General features: G+C 40.8%; 1 protein-coding gene across 1 annotated transcript; it reads right to left on the reverse strand.

The window, feature by feature from the left end:
- Positions 1–22565, reverse strand: mfng (MFNG O-fucosylpeptide 3-beta-N-acetylglucosaminyltransferase). The gene is made up of 8 exons (XM_023410289.2): positions 21833–22565; positions 14826–14871; positions 14262–14364; positions 12807–12960; positions 5969–6054; positions 4786–4951; positions 4610–4695; positions 1–899 (listed from the first exon to the last, which is right to left on the reverse strand). The coding sequence occupies exons 1-8, from the start codon at positions 22196–22198 to the stop codon at positions 848–850; spliced, it is 1059 nt and encodes a 352-aa protein (XP_023266057.1). The 5' UTR covers positions 22199–22565; the 3' UTR covers positions 1–847.

Raw genomic sequence — 22565 nt, forward strand, 5'->3', positions numbered from 1 at the left:
TGAGAGGAAGTTCATTTTACTTTCAGCCATGGCCTTGAAGGAGCAGGCACAGCTTTTGCGGATAAGACTGAGTAAACAGAAGGAGGAGGGAGGAGGGAAGAAGACAGATGGAGGGGTGGAGGGAAGAAGGTAGAGAGCGAGAAAAGCCAGGGAGGGAGGACAGAAGGTTTGGATGAGGAGAGAGATGTGGGTCAGGATGGTTCATTGTCTGCAGACTTCACAGGCACAAAGACACCATCCCCTTCATAAAAACTCACACTCACACAGTCAATCAATAAAAACAGATATAAATTCAACAACTTCTGCCTCAGTGCCACCTGAAGACGACTGAGGCCCTGTGGGTGCAGTCTGTTTGTAGATTTAATCATCAACCTTTCGAGATGCCTGAAGATTTGATGCTTATAAAGAAACAATAAGACAAGGAAATCGAATCAAAGTGCACATAAATTTTGTGTAAAAGTTAAAAAATAATTCATTTCATTTTACATTTTGTCCATTTTTTGACAAAATAACTTGAAGTTTCAGAAAAAAAGAACAAGTCTTAAGCTTAAGCTTTGTCTTAAGTGCTTCGCTGCAAACAAACAAAAACCTGCAAAAAATTCATAATTTTCTTCATGCAACAGTCTGTTTGTGACGCTCTTTATATCCTCTGTTAAGATCAGATCAGGTCTGATTCATTTCTTCTCCAGTTCAGGTATCTCAGCTAATACTCTCCCATCACACTGAATCCATCAGTTTCCTCTGCTGCTTAGACACACGGTATAATTCCCAGGAAAGTCCCTTCATCCTCGAGGGTCAACAGTCTTGTCCCATGTGTTTTTGGAAGTTGTAGTCCTTTATGAAGAGCTCAGGGACACCAGCTGGTGAAGGGATACAATATGCAATGGACAGTCTTAAACCTGTGGAAGACAGAAGTGATCAGTAATAACTCTGAGGCGTGTTTGATATCGAAAACTCTTGGTAGTATACATTTATACTGGGTTGGTTGGTTAAGAGAAAAGATGGAGAGAAGGGATGAGATATAGAGGGTGAAAAATAAAAAAGAGACATGATGTTCACGCTCTGGGTTGGGAACATAGACTGTAAATAAAGATGGACGTAGCGTCCGTTTCTGAAGAGCAGTTTTGAAGCTCAGAGTGAGCTGCTCCTCCGTCGCCATCTTGGCAGCACCTGACTCCAACAAATACCCAGCTAATCCAAAAAAATGGACGAAGAGGCGGGGCATGTATGGAGCCGAGACATCGGTGCAAGCATTTTAACATGGGAGTCTATGGGGATTGACTCACTTTTGGAGCCGGACTCTAGTGGCCATTAGAGGAACTGCAGTTTTTGGCATTTCAATGTTGGCTTCATTTTTGAGCCCCGGAGGTTGCCGCTTGATTTGAACATTAAAAAATAGAATATTTGGGTTCAGACAGAAATATATGTCCCAGTACCACTCTCAAAACAGAGACATAGCGATTTCATAGTCTGCGTCTAAAAACCCCAGAGGCCACTGGGATATTCTCAAGTACAAGTCTAGACACAAATAAGCAGAACTTCTATTAACTGAGAAAGTGTCTCACTGAAATTTAAAAATCAGTTTTATAGAAGAATCCTAGCAAAGATATCTGCAAAAAAAAAAAAAAAAACTCCACCTTACAGCTACTTAGTCTTACTTGCACTTATTGACAGCTCAGCTTCACAGGTTGAACCCAGGTGAGTCAGATCCTCAGTAGCCTTGACAACAGGATTTCCAGCTCAGTTACAATAAAGAAATAACAGCATTTGAAGGGGGACATTAAGTTACCCATGACTTTGCATTGTCCTCTATCAGCAGACTGCGACAGCACCGATACTGATGATCTGCCACAGCAGCTAAAAATAGTTCAGCAGCATCTAATGAAAATCTGACATAGTAAAATCATTATACCAGATTGTTTATGCTTCTTTATGACTTTTTGTTTTATTTTATTATTACCTGCGGCAAGGAGATTATGTTTTTTTTCTCCTATTTGATTGTCTGTTCTTGTTTAGAAGAAAAACTTGTTAAAAGTTTTTAAATGAAAATTGGAAAGTAGAAAGTAAAGAGCAAAGAACAAGTGATTATTATTTTCTGTGGATCCTGGATTTTAAGTTTTTTAAGGATTTGAATAAATTCTGCATTTTTGGCCTTGAGAGAAAGAGAGAGAGTTTTCTCCGCTGTGTTCTAGCAGATAATTTCTCAAGTGCAGTTTTTGCTTTGGTTTTAAAGGATTTCTTAACATTGTGAGATATGCAATTTTTTTTCTCCCCTCCCGTTTCATTTAATACTGCGCGTGAATGTGAAAACTTTTGGCACATATCCAGTGATTGTGTGTCCCTGTGTAACACTTCAGTCCCACTTTGTGTTACGGGACAGGAAATATCTCACGTCTTGTCCCTTAAGAATTGCTGCGCTGTCAAACCATGTTAGCAGCGTGGTGTCGATGCACCAGAGTAATGACTCTTTGAAATTTGACGTCATCGAGGAAATTATTTTGATAATCTTACAATTTTGGACTGACAGCCCCACATTTAGCTATAATGTCCAAATAGAGAGTCTACACCCACCTGAAGATGCTTATTATACTTTTATCCATATTGAGAGTGAATGACACAAACAGTTACGTATCAGGCCGCAGAAGCACTTCCTCTTTAGTGATTATGCCTACAAAATAAAAGTGCAAGAACATTCCCCAAGAGTTTTTATTCTGAAAAGTTCTGACAGGAAGTTCCAAAGGTTTCTGTTGCTTACTTGAGAGACCTCTGGAATAGCGGACATACGATGCGTGATAAGAAAACGATAACACCAGTTCAGTAAAACAGTCAAATGTATAATATGTGAATGAGGGCCACAGCGCCACATGTGAACAGTAACAAAGAAAACTCCAGTTGCATTTTAATCAATCAATTTCTTAAATTAGTCTTTGATTATGTCCTGACTACCATCTAATGGATTATAAAAAATTTGGCTGCCGACCCGTCATAGAGCCTCAGCCTTTCCCACACTGTCCACACTCTTTTCTTATCATTTATCAGTACTTGCATTTAAATATTAGAAGATTTGTATTCTGTCTCCGAACCAGTTTAGTGACGCTGTCCACAAATCATATTTCTCCTGCTGCTACATTCTTGACCTGATTTCTTTAGGAAAACCAACTTATTTCCCACAAGTAAACAAAAACCAAAAAAATCAAATATGAAGAAAAAGTTTCTGTTCAGAAACCTGACCAACTTTGTTTGCACAGGCAGATGAACATCTGACCCGCTTCTTTAAAGGCTGCAGTGATGTTGAACGTAACTCTGTGCGACACCGGCGGATGGAAACAAATGGAGAGAGCTCGCTGCGGAGCGTTTGTGGTGATATGTTCTTACAGCAGGAGACGGCGAGGACTGGGAGAGACAAACACATCTGCGGCTCCATTGTGTTACATCAAATTGCTTTTATCTCTGACTGAACTGGGAACGAGACGAACCGGAGCTGCTGGGGTGTCACGTCTTCAGGTCGGATCATTGCACAAGTAAAACTGAGAGCTGGGAGTTGGCCCGCAGCAAACAGACATCTTGGAATAACAATGAAGTTTTCATGCGAGGCATAGGTTAATCAGTCTTAAATATTTATAAAATACACTTGTGCGAAAAATTTGATTTCACCAGGTTTTTAAGTAAAATCAAATCAAAATTGACACGATCAAGATTAAGAACAAAGCAGCATCTTATGTAAGAGTCAGTCTGTCCAACACTTTGGTCCAGAGCAAGATACATTTCCTCATCTTTATGACAAGAAATAAAGTCATGGTCCCCTAAGGTAATTTTTTTTTTTTTTGCAGTGCCACTTTCACTTCAAATTTCCTGTCAAATAAAACCTGATAGGTATGATTCATAGACTGTAAATAAAGATGGACATAGCCTCAGTGATGTCACCCATAGGTTTCTGAAGAGTGGTTTTGAAGCTCAGAGTGAGCTGCTCCACCATCATCATCTTGGCAGTACCTGATTACCAAACTTCCAGCTAATCCCAAAAATGGGCAAAGAGGAGGGGCACATGTGGAGCTGAGACTTTGGTGCGTGCAGGTTTGTGGCAAACATACGCTCACCCGCCTGTCACTCAAAGAGGCCACACCCTCAATTTTGCGTAACTTTAAGCCTTTTGGAGGCAGCCTCAAGTGGTCATTTGAGGAACTGCAGGTTTTGGCACTTCTGTTTTGGCTTTCATTTTTCAGCCCAAGAGTTTGCCACTTGGCTCAAATATAAAGAATAGAATACCTGTCTGGTTCCGGTCGGGCTTGGACAGTAATGCGCTGCCCAAGCTGCACTCTAGTGAGCTACAACAATGAGCCAGCCTCAAGTGGTCATTCTATGAACTGCAGTTTTTGGTACTTCAGAGTCATTTTTCAGCCCTCGAAGTTTGCGCTTCCTATAATTATAAGACAAACCGTAATCCCATGACTACTGAGACTGTCACCAAGGCAACCAGTTTCATATTATTGCTTCACACTGGACCAAATCAGCTGAGTGCAGTGTATAAAAGTGCAAGTTGCAATATTAATCAACTGTGTTAAATTTCAGCAGCATACAGGAGAAGCACTGAATGGAGTGACAGACTGACCTGGAGGGGTCGTCTTCCTTGGAGAAACTTCCTTTCACCTCGATGCTGTTCATCTTGTTCTCGAACATCCCATAACTCAGTGTCACCTGCAGGGGAGAGAAAACACACACACGACCATAAGAAGAAGTGCATCTGCATGGATTTCTATGTATGTGTGTGTGTGTGTGGGTTACTACCTGGTTCGGGATGCTACTGTGGCCGATGAGGAGCAGGTTTTCCAGGTGGGAGTGGAACAAAGGACAGTGGACCATGGAGATGCCGAGCCTCTTCTCCACAATGAAACCCACCGTGCAGTCGTCAGGGAGACGGATGGTCGCCGAGGTCTGCTCGAACCGGGAGCCACTGAAATACAAACATGTAAAGAAAACAAACCACTGGCAGATTGATTACTGTTGATTTGAGAAAATACAGCTGACCAAAGACTTGCTTTCTTGATAAATCCACAGATCACAGATTAAATTCTATTTTTTTTCAGGTTATGAGAGGAAATTTATTTTTAGTAAAACTATAAAACTGCCCAACTTTCAATCTCAAAAGGAAAATGTTGATGATTTTGCATGTTTTGGCCAATTAACTATTTATTGCGTGTACTTTACTGCTGACCTTTTCCAAAGGAGCCTGTAAATTCTTAGCTTGAGTCCCTACCTTCTAGCCCTGGGCAGCCATTAGTCTCACTTGTTTGAGCGCAGTATAAATATAAACTTGCAGAGACCTGAAACTTACTTCAGACTGGTGATTCATCACTGTGAACATTTAGTCAGCTTTAATGTTTGGCCGAAGTTATGCTGCCGGTTGTTGATGCAGTTTAAAGAGAGAAACAAAGAGCCGCTGCAGTCCTTGTGTTGTGCCAGTCAGAGAACAGAGTTGAGTTGTGGACAGGAAAAATCTTAGATGCAGAAAGTTGTGAAACTCAGATTATCTCTCGAGTAACATCTGTTTGCTAATTGTTTTTTGTGTTCGTTTTTCAGACAACAAAGGTAAGGAATGCTGAAAGATTTTTGGCTTTTTTGGCTCTTAAATCTTAAATTATGCAGTACCCGATTTGTTTTTTGTCTAATTTTATTGTCTTAGCTTGTGATAGATTACCTATTGTATTTAACGCAAGCTTCAAGTCACAAAAAGTAAGGGGCTGCCACGAGGATAGGAACTCAATCTGTCTCAAAAAGTCATAATTAAATGAAAAACATAATTTGGTCTATTTTTAAAATGGAAAATAAATGAAATTTGTGGTAAATGAGCTAAAACATGCAAAAAAAAACAGACTTTGATGTTGAATTTATATTTAACAGTTTTACTTTTTTCTCTTTATTTTCACTCATTTGGACAAAGACACACACACACACACACGTGCATAAATACCTGGCCCATGGAGCCATCTTCTCCGCCAGCTGCCGACTCAGACAGAAACCTGCTCCTCCTGTAGCAAACCAGAACCGCACCTCCCTCTGAGGGACAACACACACACACACACACACACACACTGATATCAACAAATACATACATGCAAACTCAAAGAACCTGAAATCAATATTGTTTTAAAACCAAATTCTGCTTTTAAGAAGAGAATCAGCAACTGTACTGCATAGGAAAAAGGTTCTTCCTCATTAATTTCAATGACAACACTGTGTTTGCACAGAGGACGTCCCACGACAGATTAGAGGGAGGGCAAAACAAAAAACGTAGTGTTGTCCAACTAAAAAAATGAATGAATAAAAAGATGAGAAGAGGAAAATGGTGCTGGTTCAACTTTTGTTGCGACTTAATGCTTAAGTTGACCAGTTGAAGACAAATTATTCCTGCTGTGGTAACTTGTGGTTGTTAGCCGTTGCTTAGTAACGTGTGATCTAACCAGCCCCTACATTACCCTGTGTCACAGTTTCAGTCAGTGGGTGACAGGATTTCACTTTGCTGTTGGTTTTGGTTGTGTGGTCACTTGCCATCGCCACATCTGGGTCCATTAAGAAGACAGAGCTAACAAACACGAGTGTGTGCAGGAGCTGCTGATGACTGGTTAGCTAGCCTTACTAGCATTCTCTATTTGAGTGGGAGCTAGTGAGTGAAATACGAAAACAATGGCCCCTCCCAAATTTTAAATTCAAAAAAAGTTACAGACGTTTTGACCGTTAGCTTGATTGGTAACAGTGCAAAACCAACCCTATATGAAGGGGTGAAGAAACATCTCACAACAGTGTTAGCATGCTACAGAGTTACAACGTGCTCCAGTCAGTCGTTCACCACAGAAGCCAGATATCCCCATTTTCCGGGGATAGTTTGTCCAACGGAGTGGGCTGCCAGCTAGCTATAGCAGCTTCAGAAGTGATGCTAAAATCATCAAAATAGAGTTATCAAGTCAGACTTTTCTTTTGCTGTTGTTGTTATTGTTGTTGTCTGTTGAGAAAAGGTTAGCTGACTCATTCATTGGTTTGGAGTTCATATCCAGTCAGTAAATTAACAAAAACAAACACACTTCACGACTGCTTCAAAGGTAGGGACTCGTCATTTTATCAGCCCTCAATATTTATTACAATACAACAGGCCAAGATACATGACTGTCCTCCTTTTTTATTTCATAGGTAAAAACATTGGATATTTGAATGATATATTGACCGCCGAACTGGGAATGTCCCCAGTTTTCATTTCAGATATCTGGTCATCTTAACCGGAGGTGACAGCGCAACTGTGGCCCTCAAACATCAGTCAGACGCTATCACTTCAAGTCTTCAAGCTAACACAATTTCTATAGATAAAGTGCGCCCAAAAACCCCTTTACTTTCTTTTAAAAGATAAAAATATATGAAGAATAGCTTATTTTAATAGTGTCATTATAGTTTAAAGTTCCCTGCAATAAAAGAGAGAATTCAAATTTCAGTTCGACTTTGAGCCTGCCTGACCTTGAAGTAAGTAGCCTTAAAAAGGTTTGTTTTTGTGTCCATTTGTCTGCTTTTGAGTCTCGTTTACGCCTCTTGCACACACACACACACACACACAAACACACACACAAACACACACACACACAGAAACACACACAGAAACACACACAAAAGGTACAGACACAAACGTGTCAACACGATCGTCATGTGAGAATAAAGAGGCAATGCTTGGAATACAAAATACGCTAAATCTGATTTCACAAAAGAATAAAAACACACACACACACACACACACACACACAGAGGACTGATGAGAATATTTAGTGAACTGACTCCGTATCTTTCCCTCTGACACACAAACAATGTGTGTAATAGATAAGAAAGGAGAAAGAGTACAACACTTTTCCCTTCAGATGTGTATTGATTGTTCGGTCTTTTCCAAACCAGCCAGCGATGAATTTTATGTCGTTATCTGCTAACGCTCAAGTAGATGCTGTGTTTATTGCATCCTGCAGTGTAAACTGTTAAGGTGATTTTGTTTTTTTGGTTAAAAAGGAAGGAAATGTGTCTTTCTGGTGTTTTGTTTGTGTGTTAGTCACGGCAGTCAAATGAGTGGTTTAAAGTAGAGAGCTGTAATTATACAACAAATTAGTGTGTTAGACTGTGTGTGTTTTCTTTACTTTCCTTTTCATGTCCTGTATGTTTCTCACTGCGATTTCCTTCCCTTTCATTTATTTTCCATTCGTCATTTCATACATTTCCTTCCACTTTATTTATTTGAATTTCTTCCTTTCCCATCTTTTCCTTTGACTTCCTTTCCTTTCCTTCTAGTTCCTCTCCTTTCCTTTTCTTAATATTTTATCATTTCTTCTTTCTTTAATCTCTCTCTACCTATCTCTATCTCTATCTTCTCCATCCCCTTCGTTTTGATTTCTTTCTCATCCTTTTCATTCCTGTTTTAAAGGCTGTTCCTTTCTTTTAATTTCATTTCTTACCATTTTTTCCTTTGGCTCTTTTTCTTTGAATTACTTTGTGTTTATTTCATTTTAAAGTCTTTTCCTTCTCTACCCTTTTCTTTCCTTTCTTTTCCTTTCCTCCTCCCTTGTCTCATCCTCCTCTCAGCCTCACAATCATGACAGGAAATCAAAAAAGATCGGCAGCAAAAAGTAAGAAAATGAGAAGAGGAGACAGAGAGGAGCCTGTGTTTTCTCACCCATCACCCATCCAACCTCAGGCAGAGGGTGGAAATGATGGAGAAAAAAAGGAAGAAAAGAGGGAATTGAAAGAGAGCGAACAGTCAGACAATGAAAACAGAGAGGAGGAGGAAGGAAAGAGGGAGAAAAGGAGTTAGGAAGTAAAGATAAATATCTATTTTTCGGTGTAAATGGGCGCAATCAGAGCAGAAAATGTGACACATGGGAGAAGGAGAGAGTCGTTTCAAGAAATGAGTGAGCGAGATTGAAAAAGTGCAGGGAAGAAGGAGAGAGAGGGAGAGAGAGGATGAAATTCTATTCAGAAAGCTCAGTGGAGTCATCATGTACTTTAAGTCAATAGAAGCATAAATCCTACTGTAAAGCTGTGAAACCAAGTGACACACACACACACACACACACACACACACACACACACACACAGACAACAGTGAATAGCTGCATGTATATTCCTTAAAAAAAACTATCGACCTCCTGCAGTTTGACAACCTCTTTCCCCGAGGGAGTCTTCCTCCTTATGTTTGTGTGTGTGTGTGTATGTGTGTGTGTGTGTGTGTGTGTGCATGTGTATTTGTGTTTTACCACCAATCAATATATACCAACAAGACACTAATCACTCATTGATCCACTTGGGTATGAAAATCCTTCCCATGTGAAGAAAACACATGGAGCTATACGTTTTGCTGTATCTCCATCCATCCATCCACTCGTACATACATACATACATACATACATATATTTATCTGTCTATCCCTCACTGCGTCCTCCTGAGAGTGAAAGAGAATAGATGGTATGGATTTTGCACAGCACTGGTTAACCCGACTGGGCTGCGTTTTGGCACAAAGCCAATAGGAAGAGACCTCAGCTTTGTTTTAAAGTGCATCAGTGTCCTCAGTAGAGCGGCAGAGCATCAAGGAGGAAAGAAAAAAGGAGGGAAGGAACTATGGATTGACTGAAAGAGGGAGGAAAAAAGGGGAAAAGGGAAAGCACAAACAAACAAAAACTTAAAGTTATTTTAAAGTTCGTATAATAAATATCAAACTAAATTCACAGCGGAAACACGCAAACGCTACAGATGCATTCAATCCACACAGACTCCAGCAACATCTGAGGACGCCAGGTGTCTCCACCAGGGAGTCACAACAGCTGCTCTGTTCAATGAACCGTAACAGTTTTCAGTAAGATGCATGAGAAGCGCATCGGAGGGAAAACCAGTGATGTTTTTATCGATAATCGTTCTGTGTTCAGTCATGAATGAATGTTGTCGGCATGGTTGCCGAGTTCACAACATACAGCGGAGAAATTAAGGTTCACATACCGATCGTATATTGTCCTATAATTGTAAATGACATGTTGGTGTAAGTGATCACAGCTGATGTGAAAATGCAGTCTCTGTGGACTGAGCGGCAGGTGAAGGTTAAAATATGAGCAAGGATTCAGACTGAAAACGCAACCAGTCCATCAACCTGAACAACCACACAGGTCGTTTGTTCCAACCCTCCGATACGACCCATAGGAGTGTCTTCCTGACATAGCGCCCCCTACAGCGGCAGGCGTTAACAAATAGAAAAGACTGTACCGGCGTACCAGACCTTCGTCACCATGGATACAATAATAAACGGTCATCGCTAGGTTAGGTTTAGACACAAAATCTACCTGGTTTGGTTTAGGAAAAGCTCATGGTTTGAGTTCAAATAAGTACTTTTTTTAAGGTTTCATGATCTTTGTTGTCATGGTGACAATAATGACATGGTTGAGGTTTCGTAACACCAACTGCTAGTTTCACACGGGAATCGAACGCCGCTCTTCTGCGTCATATTCCTGCGTTTTGTTGACCCATCCGTCCACCGCAAACCTCCTCTGAAACTCAGACTTTGTCTCTCCCGTCATAATTACTACGACCACTAGATGTCGCCTAGCAACAACCGTAACTATGGGTCATAATAACCTGCTGCACAGACAACCTATGAATTCATTTTTAGTAGTTTTTATACTCACAGACGATATTTTACAACTGTGGATAAGTGGACATTTCCTCTTTAGTCAGGATGATTGCGAGTTAAACAACAGAGATACATCATGCATCATGTCGCACTGTGATCCATCAGGAGTGTGCACTTTTGGACGACTCTGCCTTGCAGTAAAATCCAAACCGGGTCCAACACGTCTGCTGTTCTGCTGTATTTCAGCACCTCCTCTTTATATTATACGTATATTATACTCGACATTTCAGGTACATTTAAATAGAGGTGAAGATCATTGGATTAAATGTGATTTGTTGAACACAAGAAAGGGTCAAAGAGTTGATTAACTAAACTACAGGGATGTTTAGTTATGAGCTGGAGCAGCTGAACCATTTAAAGGCTGCGGGGAAGGGCTTTGGTTGTGTTGAAGAGGTCATTAATTTCCACAGTGCCGCAGTGGGAAAGAGCAGAGGAGGAAGGAGGTAAGGGAACAAAGACAGAAGAAGGAACGATGCAAAGAAACAAGTAGGCAAAGGACGGAGAAACACAGCGACGGAGGGATTCATGAGACTCGGTGAGTTGTTGACAGCAGGTCCGTCAAAGTTGGATAGAAGAAATAGGTAATCAGTGAAAAGAAGGAGGGAGGGAAGGAATTCAGGATGAAAAAGGAGATAAAGGATCTGAGCTAGAAAAAAATTAATCTGCAGAGTCACATCCAAGACAGTAATGCATCTCAGAGGGGTCACCCTGCCTTAAGGAGTTATCAGCCCAAATAAATTAAATTCCGTCAGGTTTCAGGGGAGTTATAAAGAGGTTCAGAGGCTTTTTCCAACACTGCCAAGAAAAAAATGCTGCGAGGAAACACCGAGGACTTTGAAAACCGACACATTTGAACTGTTGAGTACTATCACAGAACAGCGTTCGTAACAGTGACTCACTGAACACTTATCTGCACAACTGCTGTGTGAACTGTGAATCTGAAGTCATGTGTCACTGAGAACGGAGCAAATTTCTTTTTACAGCACCAGTAAAATATGTTTTGCTTTCTTATCGTATGCAGCAGCGATTTCTATATCGGGCATCCTTGATTCTTTTTGCATCTTAAGAGTGTCTTTGTCAGTGTGTGAGAATTTTTTCTTATTAGATCGCACTAAAATCACACAATTAAAGTTATAATATATAACTTTTCCACATTAAAATGTCTAAAAATTACTTACAGTAACCTTTTTTAACCTATTTTTTTTAGTTATTGCAAATGTTTCCAGCCATTCTCAAACCTAGAGAAATCAGTGATTTTAATCATGTTAACAGATTGTTTCATTTGGTCGCCTGTCAAGCGATCCAATGGACTTTTTCTCCAGTTTGAAGCCACATTTTTAAGATACACTTTTTACACCTTGGTCATTTTCAACTTTATATTTTAACGGGATTCACGATTTTAGTCATTGGACATCTGGATCTTGAGTCATCACAGAAAAAAAGCTGAGCAAATGTTAAGCAGCTCAGTTCCCAGCCCCTCTGAGACGTCCTGTGTTCGCCAGACAGCATCGATGAATCACCAACTTTTAAAGTGAAACAGCCTTTTTTCCAGAGTTTCTACCGGCTTTACTCTCTCTCTCCTTCTGTTATACAGAGGAGGACACCTCTGCGGATAATTCAGCTGCTGGTAAAACCCTCCTGAATGTCTGGCTCATAAGTTATCAAAGAAACAACCAAAACAGAGGTCACAGCCCTTCCCTGATGTCCTGTGTCCACCGTACAGCGCCGGCGAAACACTGACTTTAAACGTGAAATTGCTTTATTCAGCGCTTTTAACGGTTATAATCAAGGAGACCTCTGCGGATAATTCAGCTCCCAGTAAAAACCTCCTGAACAACTGACGCTGAAGGAATCCAAACCGAGAGAAGCTGACATCAGCTCCCATGATCCCACGCTACTTTACCAAACGCCATCTTTTATAATTGTTGTGATTGAGAGACCCCTAGTGGCTGAGGTTATACACTATTTGTGTGTTTACTAGTAGAGAGGAAATGTTCCTTCAGCGCGACGAAATGGAACAGGAATCTGATCTTTTGTGGATGGACCTCAAGAAGAAGCTGAATAAAAAACTCTCTTGTGTTGGTTAGATCGGACAAACACTGTGGGACGGTACCGTTGCGTTGCCCTCCAGGAGTTCGTGAGCGGTGATGGGCTTGTCCAGGCTCGGTTTGCCCACGTAGATGTCGCCTTCCTGGGGGAAGGCTGAGAGCAGGGAGCGGAGGGTCTCAGGAATCAGATAGTTGTCATCATCCACATGACAAAACCACCTGAAGAGCAACGGACAGAAAAAAAAAAAACAGGCAGTGAAAGTTTGTTCAATCTACTGCAGAAACTTAAAACCTCATTTTCCTCCTTGCTGCTTTCATTTTTGTACAGAATGAATCCAACAACAACTCTCGAAGGCTTAAAAAAGTACCTGAGCTAAATGAGGCATCACCATAAACACTGACTCATAAAGAAACCGAAAGTTTCTACTTTATTATTGTGCCTGTGTCGGCTGTTTTTATATCCATGAATTCATTCTGCTATAGCAACTGAATCACCTTGTGCCTACAGGAAATAACTGCTCAGATCCATCAGAAACACGCTGCCGAGATCTGTGGTAAAAATATTTCAAACTCAAGGTCACTCACTTTGTTTCTTCTGGAATTTTCAACTGTATCTTCCTGGACTTTTTCAATGAATATAACTCGCTCAGGGTTCATCGCCCAAAGTTGGAAATTTCGGTCTTGCGTTAATAAGATGAACGAAAAAACCTTGGATTTAGAATATTCTCCAAGGTTAAGAATGAATTTTTCAGACCATGTTTCCCTGACTTTATTTTTTTTTACAGTTATCTATATGTAAAACTGAGGTATTATTATTTCTGACACTGTATCAGCTTGTGTTATTGCATATGTTAATAAAAAAACAACCGTCACACTGCTGTGGAAAGCCGACTGCAACCTCGGGAAACACAAACTTGACGTCGTCATCGCATGAATTTCATTGCGTTGACTCTGTGAGTGAACAAGCTGTTTGATTTCCTCTGCCGCCTTCATGACTGTGTCAAAGCTTCTCTCCAAAACCAAACAGACTCTGCACTGCAACAGTCCAAATGACAAATCTGATTGCTACCGAAACTGAGCAGCTGTCTTGTTTCCTCTGCCATCCTAATGGATGTCCAACTGCACAAAAAGGCTTCCTTCCAAACACAAACAGCCTCACTCCCCCTCCTCACTGCAAATAACAAAGTGGGGTTTGCAACCAAAGTGAAATATCTCTTTCATTTCCCATCTCATCTTAATAACAAGACAAAACCGCGACCGGACATCGCCAACAAGTTGTCCAGCGTACAATACGATAACTCGGTGCACCTCCTCAGAATATTCCTATCGAAATAAAGAATTGTCACCTGTGTAAACGCTTATGTAACCATCACACAGATGATTATTTACGCCTATGATTTCTCCTTTCCCCTCCCGCTGCAGCCCGATTTCCCCCGCAGCGATCATTAAAGTCTGCAATCTTAATCCGATCTTTAAATCCACGGTGGGCAGGATGATAGGCGGACCTTAATCTGCCTCACCTCTTGTCTGAGGCCATGAAGCCGTCGTACTCGGCAGACATCTTGCAGGACAGAGCCTGCTGACTGTGATCCGACTGGCATCCTGTTACCACCATGTTATAACCTGGACAGAGAGAGAGAGACAGAGGGAGACACGCGTTTGATTTTACACAAACCAAATAATCAATAAGCTCATTGTAATAGGAAAGTGTGAAATAGGTTCATTTGCAAGTGATCGCGGGAGAGTTCATATAGTCGAATAAGGGGGTGAGAGACAGAACCTGGAGGGAGAGATGGAGTGAGAAGGAAGGAAGGAAAGGAGTCTGGTGCAGCAACAGTAACTAAGGGAGGGCGGGGCTTAGCAACAGTCAGTGCATCACAAAGGGGTTGGATGGTCAGGGTTCTGCAGCTCGGTCAAGTTCTTCCACATCAAACCGGGGGAAAACCAGTTCTCTAAGGGCCTCGTTTGGTGCATGGGGACACCGTCACGTTGGCTCCCCAGACCAACATTTCATAAAAGCTGGAGTCCGTATACTTTAGGCCACATCAGTTTGTGTGTAAGTTACATTCATTTCTGCTGCTTACCTTCTGAACTCAAGTCCTCATCCTCCGTGTCTGTGAAAATGAAGGTCTAGACAAAAAAAAAAAATAAAGAGAACAAAAGGTATTTAAACACACCAGCTTTGATTATATGTTTCTTTTTCCACATCTGTAACACAACGTCCTGAAAGCACCTTCATTATGGAGTGAACACACACCAACACGCTCGTGGAAACACACACACACACACAGGATCAATACAGTTTTGAATAGAGCAAATTTGGTGTGACAAAAACAAGGCTCCCCGCTGTGAGCTAAAACAATGAGTCACTGCACATACAGAAAACACACACAATTTGTTTTTTAACAGATATATGAGTCAAATAAGATTCGTCAAGCACACTAACAAAAAACTTGTTACTACGATAGATAGATAGATAGATAGATAGATAGATAGATAGATAGATAGATAGATCTGCAGTGCAATGCTGACCTCTGGTGGTGAAAAGTGGTAAAACCACTCAACCATAAAAGCTCACATGAGCAGTAGATTCAAGTTTTTTACTTTTCTTGGAAGAGTTTAAAGAACTATCTTCAAATTATTAAAAAAGTCTAAAAAAAATGGGAGGAAAAAACACATCATATTCCTTTTTTTTCTTTGAATCAAATGCAAAATTAACCTTTCAAAAAGGTTTCCACAACCGGCTAGGATCCTGTGTCAGTTTTCCTCCTGCAGACAGATGATAAAATGCGTATGGTGTGTGTGTGTGTGTGTGTGTGTGTGTGTGTGTGTGTGTGTGTTTGTGTGTGTGAGTCACAGAGACCGGGGAGGTTTGTATCAGGGGATTTGAACAAACAACCCCCGCGTTACACTCCATCAGCGCAGCCCCTCAGGCTGAACCGCGCGGTGTGTTTGACTTTCTTTGCCAGGCAGGCGCTTAATAACCTCGGCGTTGGACAAATCACCCAATAGATAAGATAAACACGAACCATAACTCATGCTTTATTTAACTCCTGGAAATGTTAATGTGTGCATCCCCAAGTTTTGGCTGGAGAACAGGAATACTAAAAATGTTTCGGAAATATATCTTAAAAATATCTTACACAAGTTCTGTCTAAGTGAGTACAACATGCAGACCCATATCACACTGATATCAGCTGCACTACAGATTAAACTTAAGTTTGAGGGGACAGCGTAATCTCTCGTGTGAACAGGTGTTTTGTTTTTCAGAGCGTGGAGAGAAAGACAAAACAGGAAGAAAGAGTTGATTTTGCTACACAAAAACATTCAAATTCAAAGTATGAGATAAAGTATAAATAACAGCATTAATAGTGCATTTAAAATGACAGCAGCAGAATTTAGACAGACAAAATAAAAATTAATGCTGCATAAATGTGTTTTTAAAAATGTCATTAAAATGTCAACTTGATATGTGAATTACAAAATGTGAGGGACGTGGGGAATATGAAGGCAAGAGATGTGTCCTGACCCAGACACCAGAGTGTGTGTGGGTGTGTTTTAAGGAGATAGTTATAGGAACGGCGGAGATAGTCGCGGAAAAGTGTGAAGAGATCAGGGTGTGAAGCTGAATTTCCCACCATAGAGAGACACTGAGAGTACGATATGTGTATCGGCATACGCAGGTTTGTCGGTCCGTGTGTGTGTGTTCTAACCAAAACTCAACATCTGTCCAGACGTTAGAGTTTTTAGAGTCCAACATATTTCTGATGGTACATTGATGTTGCCTGCAGGGGCATTTTTGGGATATTTTAAAGCCCCAAAATGTGCCAATATGATTTGCCATCAGGGGCCCCTTTAATCCTTCGGGGGCCCGAGACACTTCCCTGGTTTGCCTCGTTTTACTGCTCAGGTTGGAATTAGGTTTAGGTTATGGGTTTGGTATTTAATTTTGATGGTTAAAGTGATAGTTCGGGTTATATGAGATACTTATCCATAGTGAATGTTTTACCTGCAGCAGATTCGTGTTGCCGCCTTTTATCACTCCAACAGCTGATCTGCAGTGCAATACAGTAAGTCTGCTAACGCGTATACAGAAGTGCAGCAGTTGAGAAAGTGTATTGCCGAAGTAAAGAGCTGTTTGATGGCAGTAAAAAGCGGTGAAAATATTCAAAATATAGCGTGCACTTAATCTGACACTGGTTTTTAAGGTGGAGGTGGTTAAACTACATTTTGTCTGCTGCCCCCGTCCACAGCAGTACATCGCTCCACTTCTGTACCGGTGCTCCCGGGAGCAACTTGAAAACACTGACTGCAGATAAGTACCACACACAACCCGACGTCAAATAACTCAAACTATCATTTTAAGGTTAGGGTGAAGGGCTAGGGAATACATTAACTCAACGAGTGTCCTCACAAAGATAAAAGTACAAGTGTGTATGTACATTAAAGTGACTAATCTCCTTAATATTCTCTTTACTGCACTCTGAAAGAAAGGCTGCATATATTTAAGCACTCTGTTTTACTGTACAAACCCCAGTTCATCCATCAGCTCTTAATACTCTCCCTCTCTCTCGCGCAGTGACATCAAACAACCTCTAAATCTTCACTGCGGTCATTTTAATACCAATCAAACCTTTTTTTTTTTTTTTACCTTTGTCCATCCCTCCTTTTTTATCCCTGTATCAATGAAGCAGGAGGAGGAGGTGTAATGAGATACCTGGATCAATCCTCCTCACCGCCATCACCGCGACAACAACAACCATCACCACCACCCCCCCAGTAAAACCCCACGAGAAAGAGCCGCCATCATGATTAGTTCCCTCCCCTCCTCTGGTCATAACTCAAACTAAACTACCTGCACTGAAATCAGTCAACCTGGGCTGAGGAACAAAAAATGGCGGCGTGTCGGCTTGCGGCGGCTCGTAAACAGAGTTTGAGAGGACGTTTTACTGAGGTCAGGAAGGAATGCATAAATCTCGCCTTGTTTTTCACACTGTTAAAGGGCCATTAAGTAAGATTTGTACTGCCCCATAGCACAAAATGACTGTAATATATCTAGATGAGGTTTCTGATTTATACTTTAGTGATTCCTTGGCCGCGTGATGAGAATCTGGCTTTCTGATCCATCAGTTGGACATTCACTTTGTTCTACGGGGGCATTCTGGGGTTCCCCGAGGGAACACTGCTCAGACCAATTGAGGGTAGAGAGGATATCATTTTATTACTTTATCCATGTAGATTTATCTGGACTTGAACCAACAATTACTATATTTTATTCAAGACTATATTATTCTTATTGGCTAAAGTTATACCAAATTCCAAAGCCGCCCAAAGTTTTAAAGGAAATAGATTTGTTTTGGAAAATAACATTATTAGCTCTCTTTTTTCGTGGATCATATTGGAAAGCCAATACCCATCTAACAATTGTGCTTTCAGTATGTGGCGAGCCAGGACGTGATTAGCCTAGCTTAGCGTAAACACCAGGCCAAAGTCCACCAAAGACAGTAATATATAAAGTGAAATTACTTATATATAATACTGTCTACTGATTCTATCAAATAAAGGCACAAAATGGCAAAAAAAAAAAAAAAACTTTGTACAGAGTGAGGCTAACTGCTCCCCCCTGCTTCCAGGCTTTATGCTAAGCTAGCTTGCTTGCCTCCTGGCTCTAGCTCCATAGTAACATGGGAGTGGTATTGATCTTCTGCAATAACTCTCGGAAAGACAGCAAATGAGTGTATTTCCCAAAATGTCCCTCATACCGAATTAAAGCGTAGATAGATAGATAGATAGATAGATAGATAGATAGATAGATAGATAGATAGATAGATAGACAGGTATTGACACAAGCTTTTTAAGTCATGATGAGCTTTCACGTTCGATAAATAACTGCCCCGCCAGTGTTGCTCCTCTGAGGCCAAACACTGCTGTCCTACCACACTGACACCTAACTGCATTTCATAAGAAGACGCAGCCAGGAGAGCAATAACTGTCGAGTAACAGCGGACCTTGTTGTTTGCACGAGACTACAATGCAAAATGTCTTAACACTTTAAACTTAGCGCCACCATCAGAGCAAAATTGCATCATATTTGCAAAACTAACAACATCCCCATCAGCCTCAGCTCTACTTTGTATTTTGTGCTAATTAGCGAACCTCGCTAAATTAGGATCGTAAACATAGTAAAGCTGCTAAACATCATCGCAAACATCATGTTAGCATTGAAATTGACAGCATATTAGCATGTCGAAAATTAGCATTTCCGTCGCAGAGCTGCTAGCGTGGCTGTAAACTCTAGTTCCTCTGTTGAGTTTCCTCTTGTGATCGTATTTAACCACTAAAACTTTTCTTTCTCAACGCTGTCAGTTGTTACCAAGCTGGTTAGAAATGACGTGCGAGTGTGTGTGTGTAAGATGAGGTTCATTCTGTTCTACAATCGGCCTCTCCACTTCCTGTTCAAAGACCGGCTTCCGTTTCAGTATTGTTAACACAGTCTCCACACGGCGGTTGCTTCCCCTCAGCCCAGACAACCTGCCTGCACAGCTTCCTGTGTCTGTGTGTGTGTGTGTTTTCTTGTATTGCTGCGTCTTTGTGTGTCCGAGTGCCTTTGTATATATGTGTGTAAGTGGGACTGTTTTCATGTGGGTGTGATGTGGTTAATTTTCCTACGCATTAATAGGCCAGGGTGAAGCCAAACAGTCTTGTGTGTCGCTTTTGCAACGAGAAAGAGGAAGACACTGACAGCATCTTCCTCTTTCACTCAGAAAATATGCCCTATTATTAAAATCAACAGTCCTCTGAAAAGTCTAACACAGAAAACAAGAAGCTACGAAAACTCCCTCTCAAGATCACTGCTTGTCTGTTTCACTTATTTCACAAAAGGAATCAAACTGTTTCATGAACCATAACGTGGAATCAAGTTAAATAAAGTCCATTACATGGTCATTTTGCAATTGGTGTACACTTCAGTTTATCAGGAACACCCAGCTATAACTAATGCAGTCAGCTCTAATAAATCCTCCCTCCATGAAGGTGATGATGTTCAGTTTGTTGAAGCTGTTAAAGAGGAGTTCGTTCTACTCTATGATTATAATTACCTGCAATTCATGCTGTTACTTCACTGCTTTGCATTATAAAGAGAGTTGTCTGTTATTTAGCCTACCCTCATTGATTTGAATGGGGTGGACAAAATAATAGGAACACCTGTGAACCTCAACAGACATCATCCTTCTAATTGATCATTATTTCCTTCATGAAAGCAGGGTTTATTGCAGGAGTGTTGTTTTAGCTTGGTGTTCATAATAAACTGTTAAAAAAATTATATATACATATATATATATATATATCCTGTGAGCCACACCACCAACTCTGGGTCTTTAAACATGTTCCTGAAGATTTACTCAACACTGATTATTACCAGCCTGGTTGGACAAATCAAGCCTCAGCAGATCAAGGATGCTGAAGTCCGAGATAAACAAATGTTCCTGGTACTGTGTCATGTACAGTATGTCCAACGTGAGGACACACATGCATACACCTTTCGATTTGGACTGTAATGGAAGTCAAAGAGAAGATGGGGAGAAAAGAAAAGGACCACTGCCAGAAATCTTATTCTGACTCAAATGCAATTCAATAGCAATCTGCTATAAGCATAAAAGTAATTATTTGACATTGTAGGGAATACATGAATGAGTAGATACATAGATAAGATTGAAACCATGTTTATTTTTATTTTTGTATTAATTTTTATCCAATCACTGTATATGCTGTTTTTACTGGTACCACTGTTGTTTTTGATCAAATGTACTTGTCATTGTTGTCGTCATTAGTAGTTTTACTGTTTGTTTTCGTCGTTATTTTTCTTGTTCCCTTTTGTCTTGAATTCTAATTCACAGTATTGTTTTTGCATTACGATGTAATATCTATATTTATATTTACTGTTAACATGTAGTAGCCGTTAGCTTAGCTCAGCACAAAGACTGGAAACTAGCTCACCTGTCTCAAATCAAAGTTAATATAAAGTGTCTTATCCAAGAAGATAATGCACCCAGCCAAGAAATAGTGCGGCACATAACCTGCTAGTAATACTGTAATTTATCAATTTAGTTCTTTGGTTTTTTAACAGATTAAACAACTAAGGGTTAAAATGTTAATTTATACGTTTTAGAGGAGCTGACAGGAGGATGTTGTTACGGTTTGACACAGCCAAGTTAGCTGTTCCTCCCCTGATTCAGGTCTTTATGCTAAGCTAACCAGCTACTGTGGAGTGTGCAATCATCTCATCTATTGCAGAAAACCATGTGATAGTGAACCCTGATCTGATCACCTCTGGAGTCTTTAAACCAAACTAAACCTTAAACACTTCAAATAATTACATTTTTAAGTTTGACAAATTCATCCAATTCCCTGATATCAAAGCCACAGACGTTGATGTTGATGCCAGTAAGAAAACAGGTGTTTACTTCTGTCTGATAAGAAGGTTCCAACAGGTTTAAAGCCTATTTAACCAGGTTTTTACAGCTGTTATTTAGTGTCATTTGCAATTCAATCAATAAACCCAACAAGCATTCGGTCAGTCAGGAAGTTAACTTGGGCCACATCAGTCCGAACGATCAGTCTTGAGGCTTCAAAGCAGGAAGGAAGTGAATGTTTTCATTTCATCATTAGGACAACACATCTTGTCTAGGTCTAATGAGGAGTCAGATATCTGATGCTTTTCTTTAAATAAATGTATAAAGATACTGAGTTGAGTTCATGAGTTGAAACCTAAAGCTCTTACAGCTCTGTGGATCCATAATATGAACATGATTCTAGGCGCTTTGATTAAGACATATGAAGATGTATAACTTTATAAGTCAGGAGGCTGGGATGGAATTAATAAAATTCGTCCTATCACCTTAGTTCAACTTTTCTCAGGACTTTCCTCTTATGATAATTTATTGTCTACAAAAAAAACCTCCTGATAGAGCCTCTACTGGTGTCCTACTGGTTCTATTGTGTTCTACTGTTTTCATGGTGTGACTGGTTTTAGACAGAAGCAGCAGCAGAGAGTCTTAAGTGTAAGACTTCTCGGACCAGCACGGGGACTCACATGCGCCTTGGTTCTGGAGATCCACGTCTCCAAAAGGAGCGCCAGACGCGTCTTGTGGAACCTCCCGGTGGTCTTCACGGCGATGAAGATGTCCTCCTGCTTCAGCCGCGGCTGGGTGCCATGTGCACGCTCAGTGGCCGTCTTTCCATCGTTCCCGCTGCTGTTGCTTTTACTTGCCGGCTCCTGCGCGTCGTTGCCCACGGGGCCAGCCTTCGGGAAGGAGCGGTTGAGCGGATAGACAGTCGGAGAGTGGTCCACTCTGACTTTGGGAGGGTTGCTGGTACGTAACTGAAAATCCACGTAGAGAATGATGAAGAAGGTGAAAATCAAGACAGGAAGCCTCCGCCGTATCCATCTCTTATGCATTGTAGAACAACAAAAAAAAAAAGTTGTTTAGATCCCACAAAGTATTAAAACCATGTTCTCTTCCTTTACGCAGTTTTGGTTTTGGCAGCTTGTTTTGGTTTAATTTCGTTTCCCCATCACCTTCTCTTCCTTCTTTAGCGTTATCGTCACTGTTCCTCATTAATTAACTCTTAATTTGCATGATTGCAGGCCGTTTATCAGACTTTTATTAATCTTGAAGCGGATTACTTTTTTAAAAATCCACCTGTTGTGAATTCAGCGTCATGACACGATTGATTTCTGCTCATCTTCTGTGTAAAAAGCCGCTGTCACTAGGACGTATGTGACACGGTCACAGATGCAGCTCTGCCCTCCCTGTCTGTCTGTC

Source organism: Seriola lalandi, unplaced genomic scaffold (genome assembly GCF_002814215.2).
Source record: "Seriola lalandi dorsalis isolate HSWRI2012SDOR001 ecotype SW California unplaced genomic scaffold, Sedor1 jcf7180002054421, whole genome shotgun sequence".
NCBI classification, from domain to species: domain Eukaryota; kingdom Metazoa; phylum Chordata; class Actinopteri; order Carangiformes; family Carangidae; genus Seriola; species Seriola lalandi.